General features: G+C 67.3%; 2 protein-coding genes across 4 annotated transcripts in view; both read right to left on the bottom strand.

Moving 5' to 3' along the window:
• The window catches only part of TMX2 (thioredoxin related transmembrane protein 2), an 84726-nt gene that overhangs the window by 4210 nt on the left and 59921 nt on the right, over positions 1–20595 (bottom strand). The gene's annotated exons all lie outside the window — the stretch shown is intronic.
• On the bottom strand, positions 294–17467 carry ZDHHC5 (zinc finger DHHC-type palmitoyltransferase 5). Of its 2 annotated transcripts, XM_061350420.1 has the most exons (12): positions 17130–17467; positions 6994–7115; positions 6577–6734; positions 6326–6498; positions 6147–6249; positions 4211–4302; positions 3915–4047; positions 3395–3518; positions 2627–2739; positions 1668–2515; positions 1240–1277; positions 294–1081 (listed from the first exon to the last, which is right to left on the bottom strand). In XM_061350420.1, the coding sequence occupies exons 1-12, from the start codon at positions 17231–17233 to the stop codon at positions 957–959; spliced, it is 2133 nt and encodes a 710-aa protein (XP_061206404.1). In that variant the 5' UTR covers positions 17234–17467; the 3' UTR covers positions 294–956. The 2 variants fall into 2 exon arrangements, with proteins under 2 accessions (XP_061206404.1, XP_061206403.1); XM_061350419.1 differs by having other exon boundaries at positions 294–1277.

Consider the following 20595-nt stretch of genomic DNA (forward strand, 5'->3'; position numbering starts at 1 on the left):
ACTGGTGGAGCGGCCGATGCTGCTGCTGTGGGCACTGGGCACAGCGATGCCGAGGTTCTCCTGTCCCCGGTGCCCTGTGCAGGTTCCTGAACCTCACCCGCTCCTGAGACCTTCCCCAGAGCCGCCCCCCTGGCCCTGGGAACACACCTTCTGCAGCGGGGTCTGCCCAGGAACAGCCCGAGGAGGAGCCGGGCTCGGCTCCACGGGGGCCCTGCACGGGGAGCAGGGGGGGGGATGCTGAGACCCCGCGGGACGGGCCCCTCGAGGGACGCTGAACAAAGCACACGCTCGGCTGCCTCATTAAATAGCCTTTTATTCCTCGTTTTAAAATGGGTAATCAATAAAAACCAATGGCCTGGCCCCGCACGGCCACGGGCAGGTATTGCGGCGAGGAGTCCCGTGGTGCCTCAAGTGTGCGGCCTCGGCGGGGGGAGCGCGGGCTCCTTGGCTGCGGGGGGGTTTTGGCATGTGATGAGGAAATATTGCTTCAGGGTGCGCTCGGCGGCCACAAACCCGCGTGTGGCAGCGAGAGCCCCCCAGCCCCACGGCCACACACACCTGGGCACGCAGAGCAGGAGCTGCACTGGGGGCCGCAGCTGCACCAGCCCCTGGCCATGCACTGGGGCCGGGACTGCTCCTCGACCCTTCCTCCTCCTCACAGCCCCGGGGCTGGCGCTTCACAGGCGAAGAGCCGGGGAGGAGCATGTCCGAGCGTCCGCAGCTCCAGCATCAGCACAGGAGGCGGCACCAGCCCCACGTCCCTGCTCCGGGGCCCTGGCCCTGCGCAGGAAAGGGCTCGTTTCTTCCTCTCTCTGGGTAAGATAATATAATTTCTGCTTCTTTTTCGAATATTTATATTTATAGATATAGATATTTCTATGTACACACACCCCGGAACTCAGAAAGAGAAAAAAAATAGAATCCGTAACAAGAATCATAAAAAAAAGTGTTCTGCTTTAAAAACTGCGTTCCCGCGGCGCGAGGCCATTGCAGGCGCCCCGGCGGGGGCGGGAGGAGCAGCGGAGCCGGCGCCCCCGGTGCCCCCGGTGCCCGCAGGGTCCAGGCGCGGGACGAGCCCCGGTGCCCGCAGGACGGGCGGAGCGGTGCCGGCTCACACCGAGATCTCGTAGGTGGTGCCCCCCACGCCAGAGACCTTCTTGACACCTCCACGCGTGGGGCTGCTGAGCGGCACCGGCCCCGCGCCCGCAGGCCCCGGGCCCAGGCTCTTGGGCTGCCCGTTGGACTTGCTGTGGGCTCCTCGCATCTGCACCTCGTCCCTGTGGGGAGGACGGAGGACACGGGGTGAGGAGGAGGAGAGGGAGCGGGCACCAGGGGATGGGGTAGGGGGGGACAAGCTTGTGCCAGCATGGGGGGGGTCCAGAACCCAGCGCAGCCACAGCCCTCCCCCAGCACCTCTCCAGCTCCCCAGGAGGCCGGGGGGAGGCCCTGGGGGGCACAAGCTCTGTTCTGGAGGAGCAGGGATTCCCTCCATTGCCCAGGCCATGTGCGGCATCGCTCCCCGTGAGGGGCACGTCACTGCCCGGGTGCTGCTGCAGTGGGAGGGGGGGGACACAACCCAGGTGGGGGACAGTGGGAGGATGTGGTGGTCCCCGGCTCCCCCAGGGCAAGGGTCCCGCTGGGCGCTGCGTGCGCGGCTCGGTACTCACTTGGGTGGCAGCAGGGGCTGCAAGGCCACCTCCTCCGCCTCGGGGCCGCCGGCCTGAGGGGCTGGTTTTTGGCTGCTGTAGGACACGGACTTGCCGAGGTGGGGGGCTCGGGGCTGCTCGGGGGAGCCCAGGGAGCGCGCCCGCAGCGCGCCGGGGGGCTCGGGCTTGCCGAAGCGAGGCAGGGCTGGGCGCGGGAGCGGGTTCTTGCCCGCGGGCGAGCGCTTGGAATCGTCCAAGGAGCCGCTGGAGCGCGGCGGCGACTGCACCCCCGCGGCCGCTGGCCCCGCGTCCTCGTCCCGGCCCGCGGGCGGCGGCTGCTGCAGCAGCTTCTCCCGCTCCTGGATGGAGGCCACGATGTGGCGGGACAGATTGTCATAGCGCACGGGCGAGGGCTCGCGGGGCGGCGCGGGGCTGCCGAAGCGGCCGTGCAGGTCGCTCTCCCGCTGCTGCGCGATGCGGGCCGACAGGAAGGGCGAGGTGTACCCCAGCGGCGCCTCCGGCTCCGGGCCCGCCTGCACCGACTCGAAGTCGGGGCTGTCGGAGGGCGTGAGGAGGCTGTCGTACGAGAGGCTGCCGTTGCGCGTCTGGTTCACCAGGCTCTTGTAGGAGGTGGACGTGGTGCCCTCGGAGCGGATGGACTGGAGCTGGCCCAGCTCGAAGCCCGTGCCCTGCGCCGACTTGAGGCTGGAGGAGCGGGAGCCGCTCGAGAGGGGGTCGAAGTGGAAGCTCTTGCTGAAGGTGGGCGAGCGGAAGCTCTCGGGCTCCAGGCTGGGCTCCGAGCGGTAGCTGGGCTTGTGGCCGCCCTCACCCATGGAGTTGGGCTCCTTCAGGCTGTTCACTCGGCTCAGCTGCGGGATGCAGACGCAGCCGTCACCACCGAGGGGCCCCTGCGGAGCTGCCGGTGCCCACCCCAAGCCCCCCAGCCTGGAGGCAGCCCCAGGGGCCGGGTCTCCCCTTACCTTGGCACTGGTGGAGTGGGGCAAGGCCGCCGAGCTGCTGCTGCTGCTGTAGCCGGGCCGGTACTTGTACATGGTGGGGGTCGGGGGGCTGTCCTTGCCTAGCAAGCTGCTGTCTGCAGGAGGGCAAGAGGAGGACGCTCAGACCCACAGGGAACACTCGCGGAGTCTCCCCTCCCTTCCCAAGAACCGGCTCTGAGCCTGGGGCACACAGACCAGGGGTGGAAGCAGAGGAGGGATGGGCTGGAGGAGAGGGGCAATGGGGCGGGAGGAACAGACTGGGATGGAGAACGTGTCCCCATAACAAGGGGTCTGGGGCTGGCACCTTCCTGGGCCGGGTGACCTCTGGGTCCCATGGGTGCCTTCTCCAGGCAGCAGGGCCAGACGGGGGCAGGGAGAGCTGCTGGAAGCAGGCGTTCCTGAGCTCTGCCCTCAACATCCCACCTCTCGCGAGCCCTGGCAGCAGCAGGGCTCACAGGGAGTCTCAGGCTGCCACACGCGCTCTGCCCCCACGCCAGGCCTGACCCTCCTGTGCCTCCTCCATCCTGGCGATGCTCCTGCTCCTGCACGGCACCGCTGCGGCCGCTCGCATCCCGCGGCTTCTCCAAGCACGAGGGGCCGCATCCAGGACCCCAGGCACCTCCTGCCCCCAGTGCGGCGGCTTCGGGGCTGCCCTGCACCTGCTCCAGCTGCGGCCCTGGCTCCTGCTCTGCCTGGTGCAGCCCTGGGCTCCCTCCCAGGGGCTGCCCGGGACCCTGACACCTTCCTTACCCTCGGTGGTGGCCAGGGTTAAGTGTGTCCTCAGGCCCGTGTAGTGGCTGAGGTCTGGCTTAGGGGGGGGTGGCGGCTCGGCATCAGCAGACTGGCTCTCGGTCACCTCCAGGCTTCCTTTGGACTGCAGAGACAAAGCGCAGAGGGGGTCAGGGGGGAGCAAGGCCTCAGCCCTCCCCTTGCACACAGGGAGTGCGTGGGCAGCAGCGCTATGGGGGCTCCCGCTGCCGCTGGTGCTTGGAGGTGCCTCGAGTGCTGCAAGTGTTGAGCGAAACCACCAGAGAATGGTGCTGGGGGGGACAGGGTGGGGAAGGGCGATGGAGGGGGCGAAGCCTCATGTGGCTGCTGCCGCATGGGTGGGACACGGCTTCTGTCCCGTGGGGACACAGAGCAGGACGACACGGAGGAGGATGGGGACGGGACAAGGCTCACTCGGTTCTTTACTCACGGATGCAGGCGCGCACCCCTGGGCTCCGCAGAGGGCCCCAGCGCAGGCAGTGCTGCTCCCCACCCTCCTCACCTTCGTCCTCTTCAGCTCTGTCTGGATACCATTGTCCATGATCTTGACCGTGATCTGACCGTCGGACACCCCGGGCCGCAGGAACGGGGGTCTCACCAGCACCGTCTGCTCAGCCCTCAGGCGCCCCAGGTACCTGGGAAGGGGGGGAGGAAGGTAAGGACAGGGCCCGGGCAGGGCTGGGGCAGGGCTGGGGCAGGGCCAGGGCAGGGCCGGGGCAGGGCTGGGGCAGGGCTGGGGCAGGGCTGGGGCAGGGCCGGGGCAGGGCTGGGGCAGGGCTGGGGCAGGGCCGGGCTCACCTGGGGGCCGGGGAGCTGCAGAGGACCCGGCTCACGTTCTTACAGCAACCGTTGGTGAAGGGGTTGACGCCACCACGGAACTTGCCCGTAACCTGCAGGGTGAGGAGCAGAGCGCAGCGTAAATGGGGAGCAGAGCGCAGTGTAAATGGGGAGCAGAGCGCAGTGTAAATGGGGAGCAGAGCGCAGTGTAAATGGGGAGCAGAGCGCAGCGTAAATGGGGAGCAGAGCGCAGTGTAAATGGGGAGCAGAGCGCAGCGTAAATGGGGAGCAGAGCGCAGCGTAAATGGGGAGCAGAGCGCAGCGTAAATGGGGAGCAGAGCGCAGTGTAAATGGGGAGCAGAGCGCAGTGTAAATGGGGAGCAGAGCGCAGTGTAAATGGGGAGCAGAGCGCAGTGTAACTGGGGAGCAGAGCGCAGTGTAAATGGGGAGCAGAGCACAGTGTAAATGGGGAGCATAGCACAGTGTAACCGAGGAGCAGAGCGCAGTGTAAATGGGGAGCAGAGCGCAGTGTAAATGGGGAGCACAGCGCAGTGTAAATGGGGAGCAGAGCGCAGTGTAACTGGGGAGCAGATCGCAGTGTAACCGAGGAGCACAGCGCAGTGTAACTGGGGAGCAGAGTGCAGTGTAACTGGGGAGCAGAGCACAGTGTAAATGGGGAGCAGAGCACAGTGTAACCGAGGAGCAGAGCTCAGTGTAAATGGGGAGCAGAGCGCAGCGTAAATGGGGAGCACAGCACAGTGTAACCGGGGAGCAGAGCGCAGTGTAAATGGGGAGCAGAGCGCAGTGTAAATGGGGAGCAGAGCGCAGTGTAACTGGGGAGCAGAGCGCAGTGTAAATGGGGAGCAGAGCGCAGTGTAAATGGGGAGCAGAGCGCAGTGTAAATGGGGAGCAGAGCGCAGTGTAAATGGGGAGCAGAGCGCAGCGTAAATGGGGAGCAGAGCGCAGTGTAAATGGGGAGCAGAGCGCAGTGTAAATGGGGAGCAGAGCGCAGTGTAAATGGGGAGCAGAGCGCAGTGTAACTGGGGAGCAGAGCGCAGTGTAAATGGGGAGCAGAGCTCAGTGTAAATGGGGAGCAGAGCGCAGTGTAAATGGGGAGCAGAGCGCAGTGTAAATGGGGAGCAGAGCGCAGCGTAAATGGGGAGCAGAGCGCAGTGTAAATGGGGAGCAGAGCGCAGTGTAAATGGGGAGCAGAGCGCAGTGTAACTGGGGAGCAGAGCGCAGTGTAACTGGGGAGCAGAGCGCAGTGTAAATGGGGAGCAGAGCGCAGTGTAAATGGGGAGCAGAGCGCAGTGTAAATGGGGAGCAGAGCGCAGTGTAAATGGGGAGCAGAGCGCAGCGTAAATGGGGAGCAGAGCGCAGTGTAAATGGGGAGCAGAGCGCAGTGTAACTGGGGAGCAGAGCTCAGGGTAACCGAGGAGCAGAGCGCAGTGTAACTGGGGAGCAGAGCTCAGGGTAACCGGGGAGCAGAGCGCAGTGTAAATGGGGAGCAGAGCGCAGTGTAAATGGGGAGCAGAGCGCAGTGTAAATGGGGAGCAGAGCGCAGTGTAAATGGGGAGCAGAGCGCAGTGTAAATGGGGAGCAGAGCGCAGTGTAAATGGGGAGCAGAGCGCAGCGTAAATGGGGAGCAGAGCGCAGTAAATGGGGAGCAGAGCGCAGCGTAAATGGGGAGCAGAGCGCAGCGTAAATGGGGAGCAGAGCGCAGCGTAAATGGGGAGCAGAGCGCAGTGTAAATGGGGAGCAGAGCGCAGTGTAAATGGGGAGCAGAGCGCAGCGTAAATGGGGAGCAGAGCGCAGCGTAAATGGGGAGCAGAGCGCAGCGTAAATGGGGAGCAGAGCGCAGCGTAAATGGGGAGCAGAGCGCAGTGTAAATGGGGAGCAGAGCGCAGCATAACCGGGGATCAACCTAATCCCAGCCCCTGCACCCCCCCAGCCGTACCTGCTCGTTGGTGGTGCGGCCCCTTGCCACGAGCACCACGTGGAAGCCGGTGAGGCCAGCGACAGGAATGAAGAAGAGTCCGGCCACGCACATCACCACCATCCTGTGCACGGGCAGCTAAGGAAGAGCCGCAGCGCCGCACCCCCCGCCCCCCCGCACCCCCGGCCCGCAGAGGATACGTGACGGCCATGCGGACACCAGAGAGCTCCTCCACCTGGTAGAGCACGTAGAGCAGCCCGAAGCCGAAGACGCCCATGATGTGCGCGGTGAGCGACAGCAGGAACAGGAAGAAGTAGCGGTAATTGCGCCGCCCGATGCAGTTGTTGACCCAGGGGCAGTGGTGGTCGAACTCCTGCGGCGGGGGCAGAGGGGGTGAGGGCTCGGCTCCAGGCCCCGGCAGGGCCCGCGGCAGCGCCCGGCGGCTCCTCACCTCCACGCAGTTGTCGCAGACGCTGCAGTGGGAGCAGCGCGGCGGGCGGTAGAAGCGGCAGGTCGCGCACCACTTCATGCGCACCTGGATGCCCTTGATCTCCACCGTCTTGTAGAGCGGGGCACGGAAGTCGTCCTCCTTGTCCTCGTCCTCCTCCGCTGCGGGGGGCGGCAGCGCAGCCCCGCGTCAGGGCACAGGGACCCCCGAACACAGCCACAGGTGGGGGCTCCCCAGCGCCCACACCCAACGCACCCCCTGAGCCCCAGGCACCCGACACCAGTGTTCCCAGTGCTTCCACCCCGGGCCTACAGGCTGGTGCTGAACCCAGCGTCACCACGCGGCAGGGCACCGAGGCCTCCCCTCGAGCCCTTGGGCTCTGGGATCCTTCCCCTGGAGGGAGGCAGGAGGCAGACTCACCTCGTGGGAATATGCCAGGGTCCATGAAGGTGGCCATGCTGAAGTTGGCCAGCACAAAGAGGAAGACGACAGCATTGTAGACAGGAATGACGGGGGACACGTTGAGGCTGAGCCCCGGGCACCTGCGGGCACAGCAGCAGTGAGACACGCGGGCCCTGTCCCAAGGGGCACTCCCCACGTCACCGCCCCACAGCCGTCCCTGGGAGCTATTCCCACCGTGGCCAGGCCATCCCTGCTCCCCTCTCCTGGTCCAGGTTTCCAGGCTCCCACCCAGGCAGGCACCTACAGAGGTTCCTTGCAATCAACTGCCCTCAACTTGACAGGCTGAGAGAGAAGGCTCCTGAAGGGGAGACCTGAGAGCAGCTCCAGTGCCTAAAGGGGCTGCAGGAAACCTGGAGAGGGGCTTGGGACAAGGGCCTGTAGGGACAGGCCAAGGGGAATGGCTTGAACCTGCCCGAGGGGAGACTGAGCTGAGCTCTTAGGCAGAAGCTCTTCCCTGTGAGGGTGCTGAGGCGCTGGCACAGGGTGCCCAGAGAAGCTGTGGCTGCCCCATCCCTGGCAGTGCTCAAGGCCAGGTTGGACACAGGGGCTTGGAGCAAGCTGCTCCAGTGGAAGGGGTCCCTGCCCTGGCAGGGGTTGGAGCTGGAGGAGCTTTAAGGTCCCTTCAACCCAAACCAGGCTGGGGTTCTGTAAGCTCTGCTCTCACCCAGTGCCCTCCACTCCTAAGGCACAGCTGCACCCAGGCCCCCCTGACCCAGCTCAGCCCAGCCCTGGGGCTGTGGGGAGGGCTCTGCTCAGTCTCCAGGCAGCGGAGCCCCCGCTCACCCGGTGCACTGCAGCAGGCAGGGGATCGGGATCGCTGCAGTAATGCCCTAAGCTGCTTTGGGGCTAATCCTGCGGATCTGGGGCAGCAGCTGTCCCGGCCCGGGCCCGGGAGCCGTGCGCAGCACTGCGGGGCTGACAGATGGTGCCCGTGCTGCCATCCCCCAGCCCCGGCCTCTCCTCCAGCAGCACCGGCCAGGCTGGGGGCAGATCCCGTCCCCAGCAAGGGACCGGTCCCACCACTGGGACAGCCCCAGCCCTTGCCCCAGCAGCCCTGGGAGCCCCGGTAAGGCTCGAGGGGGAATGAACCCTTGTTCCAGAGCTCTGCCCCCAGTCCAGGGCTGGCAGGGCACTGACCGAGGGCAGAGGGGCTCCCTCCCGCACGTGTGAGGACAGGGACAGTGCTGGGCCAAGGGCTGCCTCTGGACAAGGGTCAAGCAGGAGGCGAGACGTGGCTGGGCAGGAGGAGCAGCGCTCACCCCTGCACCAGGGCCAGAGCCAGCAGCAGGGGCAGGAGCAGCAGCGCTCACCCCTGCACCAGGGCCAGAGCCAGCAGCAGGACCAGCGCTCAGCCCCTGGCACTGCCCTGGCAGCAGAGCAGGGTGCGGCGCACCGGGTGCACCCAGGCTCAGCTCCATGCCCCGGCCCATCCCTGCACCCAGAGAGGGTGGGAGGCAGCACTGGGCCCCGCTCCCACCACGGCCAAGGCAGGGCCCGAGCAGGGCGGAGGAGAAACCTCTGGACTCAGCAGAGCGCAGCAGGACCCGGCCCCGCTGCCACCGGGCACAAGGCGGCTCCTGTCCTGCAGCAGGGCCCAGCCGCGCCTCCAACCGCCACCCCCAGCCCTCTCCTGCACCCATCCCCGTGCCCCGGTGCTGAGGAGCCCCCAGATCCCTGCTGGGCACCTCCTGGGGCACCTCTGCCCCTGTGGGCAGGGTCTGGGGCAGCGGCTCCATCACAGCCTGCCCTGCACCCCCCACTGCAGGTCCTGCAGTGAGCTGGGATGGGCCGGGAAGGGGGAACCACCTCCAGCCTGTGCCCGACCCCCGGGAGCTGCACTGGGGGATCACTGGTCAGGATGCACAGGGCACTGCAGAGCACTGAGCGAGGGAAGCAGGCGCTGACCACAGCGAGCCCACCCGGGCCGGCACTGCCACGGGAGCGGCACCAGAGCCAGAGCTCGCACGGAGCCGCTTCCCCATCACTCCCCAGCACCAGGGCTCGTCCCAGGCGCCAGCACCCAGCTGCTGCCCTGGCGGCTCCAGGGGCTAGCACGGAGCAGAGGCCACAACATCTCAAGTCTCACAGGGGGGAAACCGGTGCTGGTTGGGAGCAGGAGCCAGGAGCCCAGAGCCCAGAGCCCAGAGCCCTGCGTGCGGGGCTCACCCCGGAGCGGGAGCAGCAGCTCGGGGATACCCCCCTGCAGCCCTGGTCCAGCCCTGGTCCAGCAGCACCGGAGGGATGTGGAGAGAGCCCAGAGGAGGCCATGGGGATGCTGCGAGGGCTGGAGCAGCTCTGCTCTGGAGCCAGGCTGAGAGAGCTGGGCTGGGGCAGCCTGGAGAAGAGAAGGCTCCTGAAGGGGAGACCTGAGAGCAGCTCCAGTGCCTAAAGGGGCTGCAGGGAACCTGGAGAGGGGCTGGGGACAAGGGCCTGTAGGAAACCCAGGGACTCTATGAGACTTCAGCCCCACCTCTCTCAATCACTGCTGCTGTCCTGACCCAGCGGGGCTCCCCTCCAGCCTCAGGGCACCACAGCCCTTTTGGAGGGGTACCTCTGCTCTGAGGCCCTGGGAACCGAACACACGCAGTGCTCAAGGGGAGGCGGCCACTCACAGCGTCCCTGCGCCCCGAGGCAGGGCACAGCCAAGCACCCAGCTCCGGAGGAGCCTCCCTGCTCCACTCCCTGCTCCGCGGCTGAGCTGAGGCTGCCAGGGGAGATGGGGCAAGAAGGGGGCAGGGGCTCAGAGAGCCCCAGGGGCAGGAAGCCTCCTTCCAGAGCTAACCCACAAGGAGCTCCTGGCTCCAGATGGGGAAACTCCAGCCCAAGCCTTTGCCAGAACTGGATGGAGGGGAGCCAGGGAGACTGAATGCCAGCGTCGCTGCATGGGGCAGTGCCAGGATCCCTGCACGGGGCAGTGCCAGAGCCCTGCACGGGGCAGTGCCAGGATCCCTGCACGGGGCAGTGCCAGCGTCCCTGCACGGGGCAGTGCCAGGATCCCTGCATGGGGCAGTGCCAGGATCCCTGCATGGGGCAGTGCCAGAGCCCTGCATGGGGCAGTGCGAGGATCCCTGCATGGGGCAGTGCCAGAGCCCTGCATGGGGCAGTGCCAGGATCCCTGCACGGGGCAGTGCCAGGATCCCCGCATGGGGCAGTGCCAGAGCCCTGCATGGGGCAGTGCCAGGATCCCTGCACGGGGCAGTGCCAGAGCCCTGCACGGGGCAGTGCCAGGATCCCTGCACGGGGCAGTGCCAGGGTCCCTGCAGAGGCCACAGTTAATGGGCACAGACCCTGCCCGCCCACCTCTGCTGCGGGGCTGTGTTCAGCTGCAGGTGGAGCAGGGGCTCTCTGCAGCACATGCCCCAGCCCTGGCCTCCAAGCCCCGGTTCCTCCGGAGCCAGACCGGAGCTGATGAGGCTGAACAGACCTGCGGGGAGCCGGCGCCTCGGGGCCACCCCCAGCCCCTGGCCCATCCGGTCTCACCGGCTGCTCCGCATGGAGCCGGCCTGGCCCTCACCACCCGCATGGGCTGCGGCTCCCGAGGGCGGCCGCACCGTGAGCGCTGCCCTGCCACAAACACAGCCCCGGGAGGGGAGCAGGACCCCAACAACCCCACATCACTGAGACCTCACCACCGGCACCCAGCAGGGCCGGCGCCCCCACATCACCCCAGTGCTGGCGCTCGGCAGCGCCGGGAGCACCGGTGCTGTGCTCCTGAGGGGTCCATCACCAGCGGCACTGGTGTGCTCCTGCCCTCCTGCTCCGGGAGCACTGGTGCTGTGCTCCTGAGGGGTCCATCACCAGCAGCACTGGTGTGCTCCTGCCCTCCTGCTCCAGGAGCACCGGTGCTGTGCTCCTGAGGGGTCCATCACCAGCGGCACTGGTGTGCTCCTGCCCTCCTGCTCCGGGAGCACCGGTGCTGTGCTCCTGAGGGGTCCATCACCAGCGGCACTGGTGTGCTCCTGCCCTCCTGCTCCGGGAGCACTGGTGCTGTGCTCCTGAGGGGTCCATCACCAGCGGCACTGGTGTGCTCCTGCCCTCCTGCTCCGGGAGCACTGGTGCTGTGCTCCTGAGGGGTCCATCACCAGCAGCACTGGTGTGCTCCTGCCCTCCTGCTCCAGGAGCACCGGTGCTGTGCTCCTGAGGGGTCCATCACCAGCGGCACTGGTGTGCTCCTGCCTCTGCTCCGGGAGCACCGGTGCTGTGCTCCTGAGGGGTCCATCACCAGCGGCACTGGTGTGCTCCTGCCCTCCTGCTCCGGGAGCACCGTGCGGCTCCTGAGGGGTCCATCACCAGCGGCACTGGTGTGCTCCTGCCCTCCTGCTCCGGGAGCACCGGTGCTGTGCTCCTGAGGGGTCCATCACCAGCGGCACTGGTGTGCTCCTGCCCTCCTGCTCCGGGAGCACCGGTGCTGTGCTCCTGAGGGGTCCATCACCAGCGGCACTGGTGTGCTCCTGCCCTCTGCTCCGGGAGCACCGGTGCTGTGCTCCTGAGGGGTCCATCACCAGCGGCACTGGTGTGCTCCTGCCCTCCTGCTCCGGGAGCACCGGTGCTGTGCTCCTGAGGGGTCCATCACCAGCGGCACTGGTGTGCTCCTGCCCTCCTGCTCCGGGAGCACCGGTGCTGTGCTCCTGAGGGGTCCATCACCAGTGGCACTGGTGTGCTCCTGCCCTCCTGCTCCGGGAGCACCGGTGCTGTGCTCCTGAGGGGTCCATCACCAGCAGCACTGGTGTGCTCCTGCCCTCCTGCTCCGGGACAGGGGCAGGGGCTGCGGGCGCTGCTGCAGCTCCAGCAGCAGGGGCATGGGCTGAGGCTCTGCACAGCAGGAGCAGGGGGGCCGCTCCTCACGCCCATGGCAGCAGCACCCAACAGCCTCGTCCCTGGCACCGCATCAGAGAACCCGGGAGCCTCCAGCGCCCTGAGGCACGGCTGGACCCGGGACGGGCCCTCTGCAACCAGGCCATGGGTGCCGGGTCCTGCTGCCCCCAAGGACCCCTCCTGCCCCCGGGCTCCGGAGCCACCAGAGGCACCCCCAGGTACCAGAGGCACCCCCAGGCACCAGAGGCACCCCCAGTGCAGGGGCCTGGCCCCGGCTCCATCCCTGTCCTCTCCTGGGCACCTGGAGCAGGAGCTGCCCGCCCGGACAGGAGCCGGTCCCCTGCAGCCTGCCCAGGGCAGGGGCGGGAGGGAAAGTCGGGCTCACTGCTTTATGGCCAGGTTCACCTGATTGCAGGCGCTGACGCGGCCCCAAAGCCACAAGCGTAGCCACAGGCAAGAGTGGAGGCAGACAGAAGGAAGAGGGCGGCTGAGGGCGCTGCTTGGGGGGGTCCGTGCTTCCAGAGGGAAGGAGAGGCTGAGCTCGGGGTGCACAAGGAGCAGGGACAGGGACAGGCTCGGGGGAGACAGAAATGGAGAAACTGACCCCAAAGGACAATTTCAGCCCTAGAGCAGCCCCTGTCTGAGACCCCAGGGAGTCAGAGACCCCACTCCCTCCAGAGGGAGCACAGGGCAGGGCAGGGCACGGAGTCCTGGAACTGGTTGGGTTGGAAGGGACCTCAAAGCTCCTCCAGCTCCAACCCCTGCCAGGGCAGGGACCCCTTCCACTGGAGCAGCTTGCTCCAAGCCCCAGTGTCCAACCTGGCCTTGAGCACTGCCAGGGATGGGGCAGCCACAGCTTCTCTGGGCACCCTGTGCCAGCGCCTCAGCACCCTCACAGGGAAGAGCTTCTGCCTAAGAGCTCAGCTCAGTCTCCCCTCGGGCAGGTTCAAGCCATTCCCCTTGGCCTGTCCCTACAGGCCCTTGTCCCAAGCCCCTCTCCAGGTTCCCTGCAGCCCCTTTAGGCACTGGAGCTGCTCTCAGGTCTCCCCTTCAGGAGCCTTCTCTTCTCCAGGCTGCCCCAGCCCAGCTCTCTCAGCCTGGCTCCAGAGCAGAGCTGCTCCAGCCCTCGCAGCAGCTCCATGGCCTCCTCTGGGCTCTCTCCACATCCCCTCTCCTACTGCCCGCTCCCCCCAGTGCCATCAGCCCCAGCCCGCTGCAGCCATCCCAGGCGAACGCATCAGTTCCAGAGAGCTCCCGGCTCATGCACGCGGAGCCTGGGCCATGGGGATGGACCAGAGGAGGCCACACTGCAGGAACACGAGTGGAGCCTGTGGAGGGCTGTGCCCTGCCCCAGCTGCTCTGCTCCGGATGAGGCCCAGGGGACGTGTCCCAGAGCACAGCTCCCAGCCCACTCCCAGAGCTGGAGCTGGGGGTGATGCTGGCAGCGAGCACTGCAGGGGCACGGCAGCACAGGCTGCTTGCCTAGGAGGGAAGGGGCCCAGTGACCCACGGAACCTCCCTGGCTCCCGTGCCCCTGCATCCAGCAGGAGCTGCCCAGGGGAACTGGAACACGGGAGCAGCACAATTCCCTCCCTGCTGAGTAACCGGGGTGCGGGTGCTGGGCTGCTCTGCTCGAGGCCTGATGCGATGGCTTGAAGCAGGTTAAACCACATCCACTGACCTGCCCGGTGCATCCACACAGACCCTGCCCGCTGCATCCACACAGACCCTGCCCGCTGCATCCAGACCCTGCCCGCTGCATCCACACAGACCCTGCCCGCTGCATCCACACAGACCCTGCCCGGTGCATCCAGACCCTGCCCGCTGCATCCACACAGACCCTGCCCGCTGCATCCACACAGACCCTGCCCGCTGCATCCAGACCGACCCTGCCCGCTGCATCCACACAGACCCTGCCCAGTGCATCCAGAGACCCTGCCCGCTGCATCCAGACCGACCCTGCCCGCTGCATCCACACAGACCCTGCCCAGTGCATCCAGAGACCCTGCCCGCTGCATCCACACAGACCCTGCCCGCTGCATCCAGACCGACCCTGCCCGCTGCATCCACACAGACCCTGCCCAGTGCATCCAGAGACCCTGCCCGGTGCATCCAGAGACCCTGCCCGCTGCATCCAGACCGACCCTGCCCGCTGCATCCACACAGACCCTGCCCAGTGCATCCAGAGACCCTGCCCGCTGCATCCAGACCCTGCCCACTGCATCCACACAGACCCTGCCCGCTGCATCCAGACCGACCCTGCCCGCTGCATCCACACAGACCCTGCCCGCTGCATCCAGACCCTGCCCGCTGCATCCACACAGACCCTGCCCGCTGCATCCAGACCCTGCCTGCTGCATCCAGACCCTGCCCGCTGCATCCAGACCCTGCCCGGTGCATCCAGACCCTGCCCGCTGCATCCACACAGACCCTGCCCAGTGCATCCAGAGACCCTGCCCGGTGCATCCAGACCCTGCCCGCTGCATCCACACAGACCCTGCCCGCTGCATCCAGACCCTGCCCGCTGCATCCACACAGACCCTGCCCGCTGCATCCACACAGACCCTGCCCGCTGCATCCAGACCCTGCCCGCTGCATCCACACAGACCCTGCCCTCCACCCCCCCCATCCACAGACCCTGCCCGCGCTCACACAGACCCTGCCCGCTGCATCCACACAGACCCTGCCCCCACAGACCCTGCCCGCTGCATCCACACAGACCCTGCCCGCTGCATCCACACAGACCCTGCCCGCTGCATCCAGACCCTGCCCGCTGCATCCACACAGACCCTGCCCGCTGCATCCACACAGACCCTGCCCGCTGCATCCACACAGACCCTGCCCGCTGCATCCACACAGACCCTGCCCGCTGCATCCACACAGACCCTGCCCGCTGCATCCAGACCCTGCCCGCTGCATCCACACAGACCCTGCCCGGTGCATCCAGACCCTGCCCGCTGCATCCAGACCCTGCCCGGTGCATCCAGAGACCCTGCCCGCTGCATCCACACAGACCCTGCCCGCTGCATCCACACAGACCCTGCCCGCTGCATCCACACAGACCCTGCCCACTGCATCCACAGAGCCCAGCACCCCCCACCGGCAGGGGCTGCCCCGCTGTACCCCCCAAGCACAGCACAGAGCCAGGGCCCCCCCATGCTCCCGGGCAGTGGAAGCTGAGGCTGGAGCCGGCAGCACCGGGGCTCCTGGGGCTCTGCTCTGAGCGACACCAGCAGCTGCCCCCCCCCCCCGCTCCGTCCTCAGGCCTCCGGTTACTCCCTCACTGCCCGGCTGTTGCCAGGCGCTGCAGGCAGTGACCTTCGGCCGCACGGCAGCACCCAGGCACCCCCTGCACCCCCGGCACCCATGGGGGCTGCGGCCTCCCCTCCGCAGTGCTGGGACAGGAGGGACGGGAGACGATGAGGGATGGGGAGGTGATGGAGGCACATGGGGAGATGATGGAGGGGCATGGGGAGATGATGAGGGATGGGGAGAGGATGGAGGCACGGGGAGGTGATGGAGGGGCATGGGGAGATGATGGACACATGGGGAGAGGATGGAGGGGCATGAGGAGATGATGGAGGCATGGGGAGATGATGAAGCATGAGGAGATTGATGCAGGCATGGGGAGATGATGGAGGCACAGGGAGATGATGAGAGATGGGGAGAGCATGAGGGATGGGGGGGATGATGAGAGATAGGGAGATGATGAGGGATGCTCAAGAGGCGCAGCAGAGGCAAGGGCAGGGGGCTGCTGGAGGATGCTCAAGAGGCTCCTCTGCCTCCTCCTCCTGAGCCTGGGGCTGGAGCTGCTGCACCCCAGGCCTCCCAACCACCCCTTCACACACAGCCACCTCCCAGGTGTGGGCACAGAAACAACCCCGCTGACCCACAGAGCAGAGTGCTGCCCCCATGGCACCCCTCAGAGCCCACCACGGGACCGTGCTGCAGGGTCACCATCCAGTCCCTTCCGCAGTGCTCCCCCATTCCTGCCCCACACAGGGGCTCGGCCCCAGCCCAGCCCTGCCACCTCCCCAGTCCCAGCTCCCTGTGTCCCCATCACTGTCACCAAGCCATTTGTCCCCCAGGAAGGGAAAGTGTTACCATGAGCAGCAGCCTGAGCCCATTCCCAGCCCAGGGAGACCCCTATGGCCCAGCCCAGCCCGCTCCAGAACCGGAACCGTTTCACACCCTGGCCCCAAGGCCACAGCGTCAGCCCTCAGAGCCCCGCTTCCCTGAGCCGGGCTCCAGCAGCGAGGGCCACGCAGGGGTCACAGAACTGCTTCAGCTTCCATTTGTGGCTCCCAGAGCACTTGGGGAACTCTATAAATAACAGGGAGCCCGCCCCGGCCCCACAGAGCCCCGGGCTCCAGAGGGAGCAGCATCACTGCCGCTTCCACCTGCAGCTCACCCACTAATCCCCAGCCTGGCTCATGCCTGAGAGCTCCCATTGAGCCTTGTGCTGTGCAACACCCAGCACTGCACCGCACTGCACAGCCCTGAACAGCCCAGAAACTGCACAGCCCAGCACTGCACCGCACTGCACAGCCCAGCACTGCACTGCACAGCCCTGAACAGTCCAGCCCAGCACAGCCCAGCACTGCACAGCCCAGAAACTGCACAGCCCAGCCCAGCCCAGAAACTGCACAGCCCAGCACTGCACCGCATTGCACTGCCCAGCACTGCACTGCACAGCCCTGAACAGCCCAGCCCAGCACAGGCCAGCACTGCACAGCCCAGAAACTGCACAGCCCTGCACCGCACTGCACAGCTCAACACTGCACAGCACTGCTCAGCCCAGCCCAGCACTGCACAGCCCAGCACTACACAGCCCAGAAACTGCTCAGCCCAGCACAGCCCTGCACCGCACAGCCCAGCACTGCACAGCCCTGCACAGTGCAGCCCAGCCCAGCACTGCCCAGCCCAGCACTGCACTGCACTGCTCAGCCCAGCCCAGCCCAGCCCAGCCCAGCACTGCACAGCCCAGAAACTGCTCAGCCCAGCACTGCCCAGCCCAGCACTGCACAGCCCAGCACTGCCCAGCCCTGCATGGGAGCAGCTGCCAGGAGCCGGAGCCGAAGGAGCTGGATCCACCACGCGCCGCTTCCTCAGCCTCACCCCACTGAAAGCCAAGGGACACGGGCCCAGCCATGGCTGAAGCGCTCCATGGGCTGGGGGCTGCTTCACCACCCACCCTCCAGCATCCAGAGCACAGCCCCAGCCCCAGCCCCAGATCTGCCCTCGCCCTCCCCGCCCCCAGGCCGAGCAATGGGACTCACGTGAAGGCGAAGAAGAGGGTGGTGGCTCCCACTAGGAAGATGGCAGCAGCCGAGACCGGGACGTACTTGCTGGGTTTGAATCTCTTTCCAGAAGCTGCTGGCATGGTGGAGCTGTGGTGGGGGGTCCGCCCCGCAGCATAGCCCAGGCCCTGCAGTCAGCGCCAGGCGAGAAGGGCAGGGGGATGGGGCAGCCCGGACACCCCCGGCGGTCCCAGGGCAGGAGGCTGGGCAGGAGCCGGCGCTAGGCTCTGCCCCGCGGGGGGTCACGGGCACAGCGCAGGGGGGGGGAAACCATTAAACTGTGGGGCCGGAGCCCTGGGTGTGGGGTTAGAGCAGTCCCTGGGAGCGTTCCTGTCTCCAGCAGCAGCCTGGGAAGAGCAGGTCCTCAGCGCCCTGGGCAGCAGCCAGGCTCCGAGGGGAAGGGGCTCCCCCAGTGCTCAGGGCCCAGGAGCAGCTCCCAGCAGCGGCGCTGGGCAGGAGCGAGCCCCAAGGAAGCCACTTCCCCTTTCTAATCCGCGCTGAGCCGCGGGGGGGCCCCGGCTGCCCCTGCAGCGCTCCGGGGGCTCTCCCTGGTCCCCCCGCCGGGCAGGGTTAATGTCCCCTCTGTGGGCCTTGGCCGCGGAGCCGGGAGCAGCTGGCGCGAGGCTGAGCTCTAAATCCTGCCCTGGCGAGGGGGGCTGCGCCGCGGAGCCCGCGCTCTGCCCTCCTCCTCCTCGCTCCTGCCTCCGGAGCCCCCAGGCCTCTCGGTGGGCTCAGCGGCCGCTCGGTGCTCGGGGAGCCTCATGAAATCCTTCCTGCAGGCGCCATGTCCAAGCAGCACGGGGCAGGTGAGCGGGGTCTGCAGGGAGCTTTCACGGCCCCAGAAGACAGCCGATGGGGAGAACGGTGCTGCACGGCTCTGCCTCTCCCATGGCCTGCGCAGGGCTCAGTCTGTTCCAAAGCGCTCCATGTTTTCCTCCCCTTCCTTCGCTAAAATTCTTCATTAATCCATTCGTCTTCTAAAAACCCAACATAAAATCACTCAGCCCCGGCATCCGGCAGCACGGCTCACCTGGAACAGAGACAGAGCCCGGTTAGCCAGAGACAGAGCCCGGTTAGCCAGGGCAGGGACAGAGCCCGGTTAGGCAGGGCAGGGACAGAGCCCGGTTAGCCAGGGACAGAGCCCGGTTAGCCAGGGCAGGGACAGAGCCCGGTTAGCCAGGGACAGAGCCCGGTTAGCCAGGGCACGGACAGAGCCCGGTTAGCCAGAGCAGGGACAGAGCCCGGTTAGCCAGGGACAGAGCCCGGTTAGCCAGAGCGGGGACAGAGCCCGGTTAGCCAGGGCAGGGACAGAGCCCGGTTAGCCAGGGACAGAGCCCGGTTAGCCAGAGCAGGGACAGAGCCCGGTTAGCCAGGGCAGGGACAGAGCCCGGTTAGCCAGGGACAGAGCCCGGTTAGCCAGAGCAGGGACAGAGCCCGGTTAGCCAGAGCAGGGACAGAGCCCGGTTAGCCAGGGACAGAGCCCGGTTAGCCAGAGCAGGGACAGAGCCCGGTTAGCCAGGGCAGGGACAGAGCCCGGTTAGCCAGGGACAGAGCCCGGTTAGCCAGAGCAGGGACAGAGCCCGGTTAGCCAGAGCAGGGACAGAGCCCGGTTAGCCAGAGCAGGGACAGAGCCCGGTTAGCCAGGGACAGAGCCCGGTTAGCCAGGGCAGGGACAGAGCCCGGTTAGCCAGGGACAGAGCCCGGTTAGCCAGGGCAGGGACAGAGCCCGGTTAGCCAGGGACAGAGCCCGGTTAGCCAGAGCAGGGACAGAGCCCGGTTAGCCAGAGCAGGGACAGAGCCCGGTTAGCCAGGGACAGAGCCCGGTTAGCCAGAGCAGGGACAGAGCCCGGTTAGCCAGGGCAGGGACAGAGCCCGGTTAGCCAGGGACAGAGCCCGGTTAGCCAGAGCAGGGACAGAGCCCGGTTAGCCAGAGCAGGGACAGAGCCCGGTTAGCCAGAGCAGGGACAGAGCCCGGTTAGCCAGGGACAGAGCCCGGTTAGCCAGGGCAGGGACAGAGCCCGGTTAGCCAGAGCGGGGACAGAGCCCGGTTAGCCAGGGCAGGGACAGAGCCCGGTTAGCCAGGGCAGGGACAGAGCCCGGTTAGCCAGAGCAGGGACAGAGCAGGGGCTGCCCTGGGCACACAGCAGGCGCATGGCACAAGGGGCAGGCTCGAAGCCCCTGGTCCAGCGCCCGCCAGCCCCAGGCCTGGCCCCAGCCCCGCGGCCCCATCCTGCATGGGCAGAGCCACAGCAGTGGCCGCGGCGGCTGTCATCAGCCTCAAGCCTGGCCCAGCCCCGAGGCTCCAGCGCCCAGCCCAGCCCAGGACACCGCAGCCTCTTGCCCAACACCTTCCTGCAGCCCCAGCGGAGCCCAACGCCGGAGAACGCCCAGCCCCTGGGGCGAAGGGGTTCAGGGGTGCAGGGACAGCCGGGAGCTCATCCCCTTCCCGGGGGGCAGGGGCCCATGGAAACACCCCGGGTCCCGGGGCCAGAGGAAGCCCCGGTGGGGCCGGAGGAAGCAGCGCTGGGCTCTCACTGCGCAGCCCCTGCTGCCGGAGGGTGCCGGTGGGAAGGCGCCGCCCTCGCTGCTCAAGAGGATGCAGGAGGGAGCAGCACAGAATCCCAGCAAACCAAACCCTCTGGAGACGGGAGCGGGAGGCACCGGACACCGGGAGCCGGGCTCAGCCCAGGAGCAGGGCAGACACGGGGCCCACTGCACAGGAGGGGAGGTGGGAGCCCTTCTGCCGCTGCTGCCTCCCCTCGCACTGAGCACCCCTGTGCCTCCTCCTTCCAGCCCTCTCCTCCTCTGCCTCTCAGCGGCACAGGAGAACACCTCCTGCTCACCAGACACCTGTGAGGGCCAAGGGACACAGCTCCAGGTTAAAGGCACATCTGAGGACAAGGACACCCTACCCGGGTCGGTTCGGCCTCAGAGCAGGGCTCTGACACAGGCTGAGGAACGAACCCGCTCCCACCGCAGCTCTGTCCCCAGGGAGGGCTCAGCCCAGCCCTCGGCTCACCCCGCGCTTCCCTGCCCTGTGCCGGGAGGGATCCGGCCGGGCCGATGCTCCAGGGCTGGGGATGCTCCAGCACCCCCCGTGTGACACCAGAGAGCCGGCGCTGGCCCCCGCAGGAGCCGCAGCTCTGCCCCACACACCAGAGCCGGCGCTGGCCCCGGCAGGAGCCGCAGCTCTGCCCCACACACCAGAGCCGGCGCTGGCCCCGGCAGGAGCCGCAGCTCTGCCCCACACACCAGAGCCGGTGCTGGCCCCGGCAGGAGCCGCAGCTCTGCCCCACACACCAGAGCCGGTGCTGGCCCCGGCAGGAGCCGCAGCTCTGCCCCACACACCAGAGAGTGCTGGCCCCGGCAGGAGCCGCAGCTCTGCCCCACACACCAGAGCCGGTGCTGGCCCCGGCAGGAGCCGCAGCTCTGCCCCACACACCAG

Source organism: Neopsephotus bourkii, unplaced genomic scaffold (genome assembly GCF_033783945.1).
Source record: "Neopsephotus bourkii isolate Nb327-2 ecotype Australia unplaced genomic scaffold, CSIRO-AGI_Nbou_v1 NB_491, whole genome shotgun sequence".
Lineage (NCBI taxonomy): Eukaryota > Metazoa > Chordata > Aves > Psittaciformes > Psittacidae > Neopsephotus > Neopsephotus bourkii.

Coding starts and splice junctions, on each gene's coding strand:
- ZDHHC5 (XM_061350419.1), bottom strand. CDS start 17,233: ATGCCAGCAGCTTCTGGAAAGAGATTCAAACCCAGCAAGTACGTCCCG. Junction 7,116..17,129: donor ACCCTCTTCTTCGCCTTCAC/GTGAGTCCCATT, acceptor CTGTGCCCGCAG/GTGCCCGGGGCTCAGCCTCA. Junction 6,735..6,993: donor CCCTGGCATATTCCCACGAG/GTGAGTCTGCCT, acceptor CGCCCCCCGCAG/CGGAGGAGGACGAGGACAAG.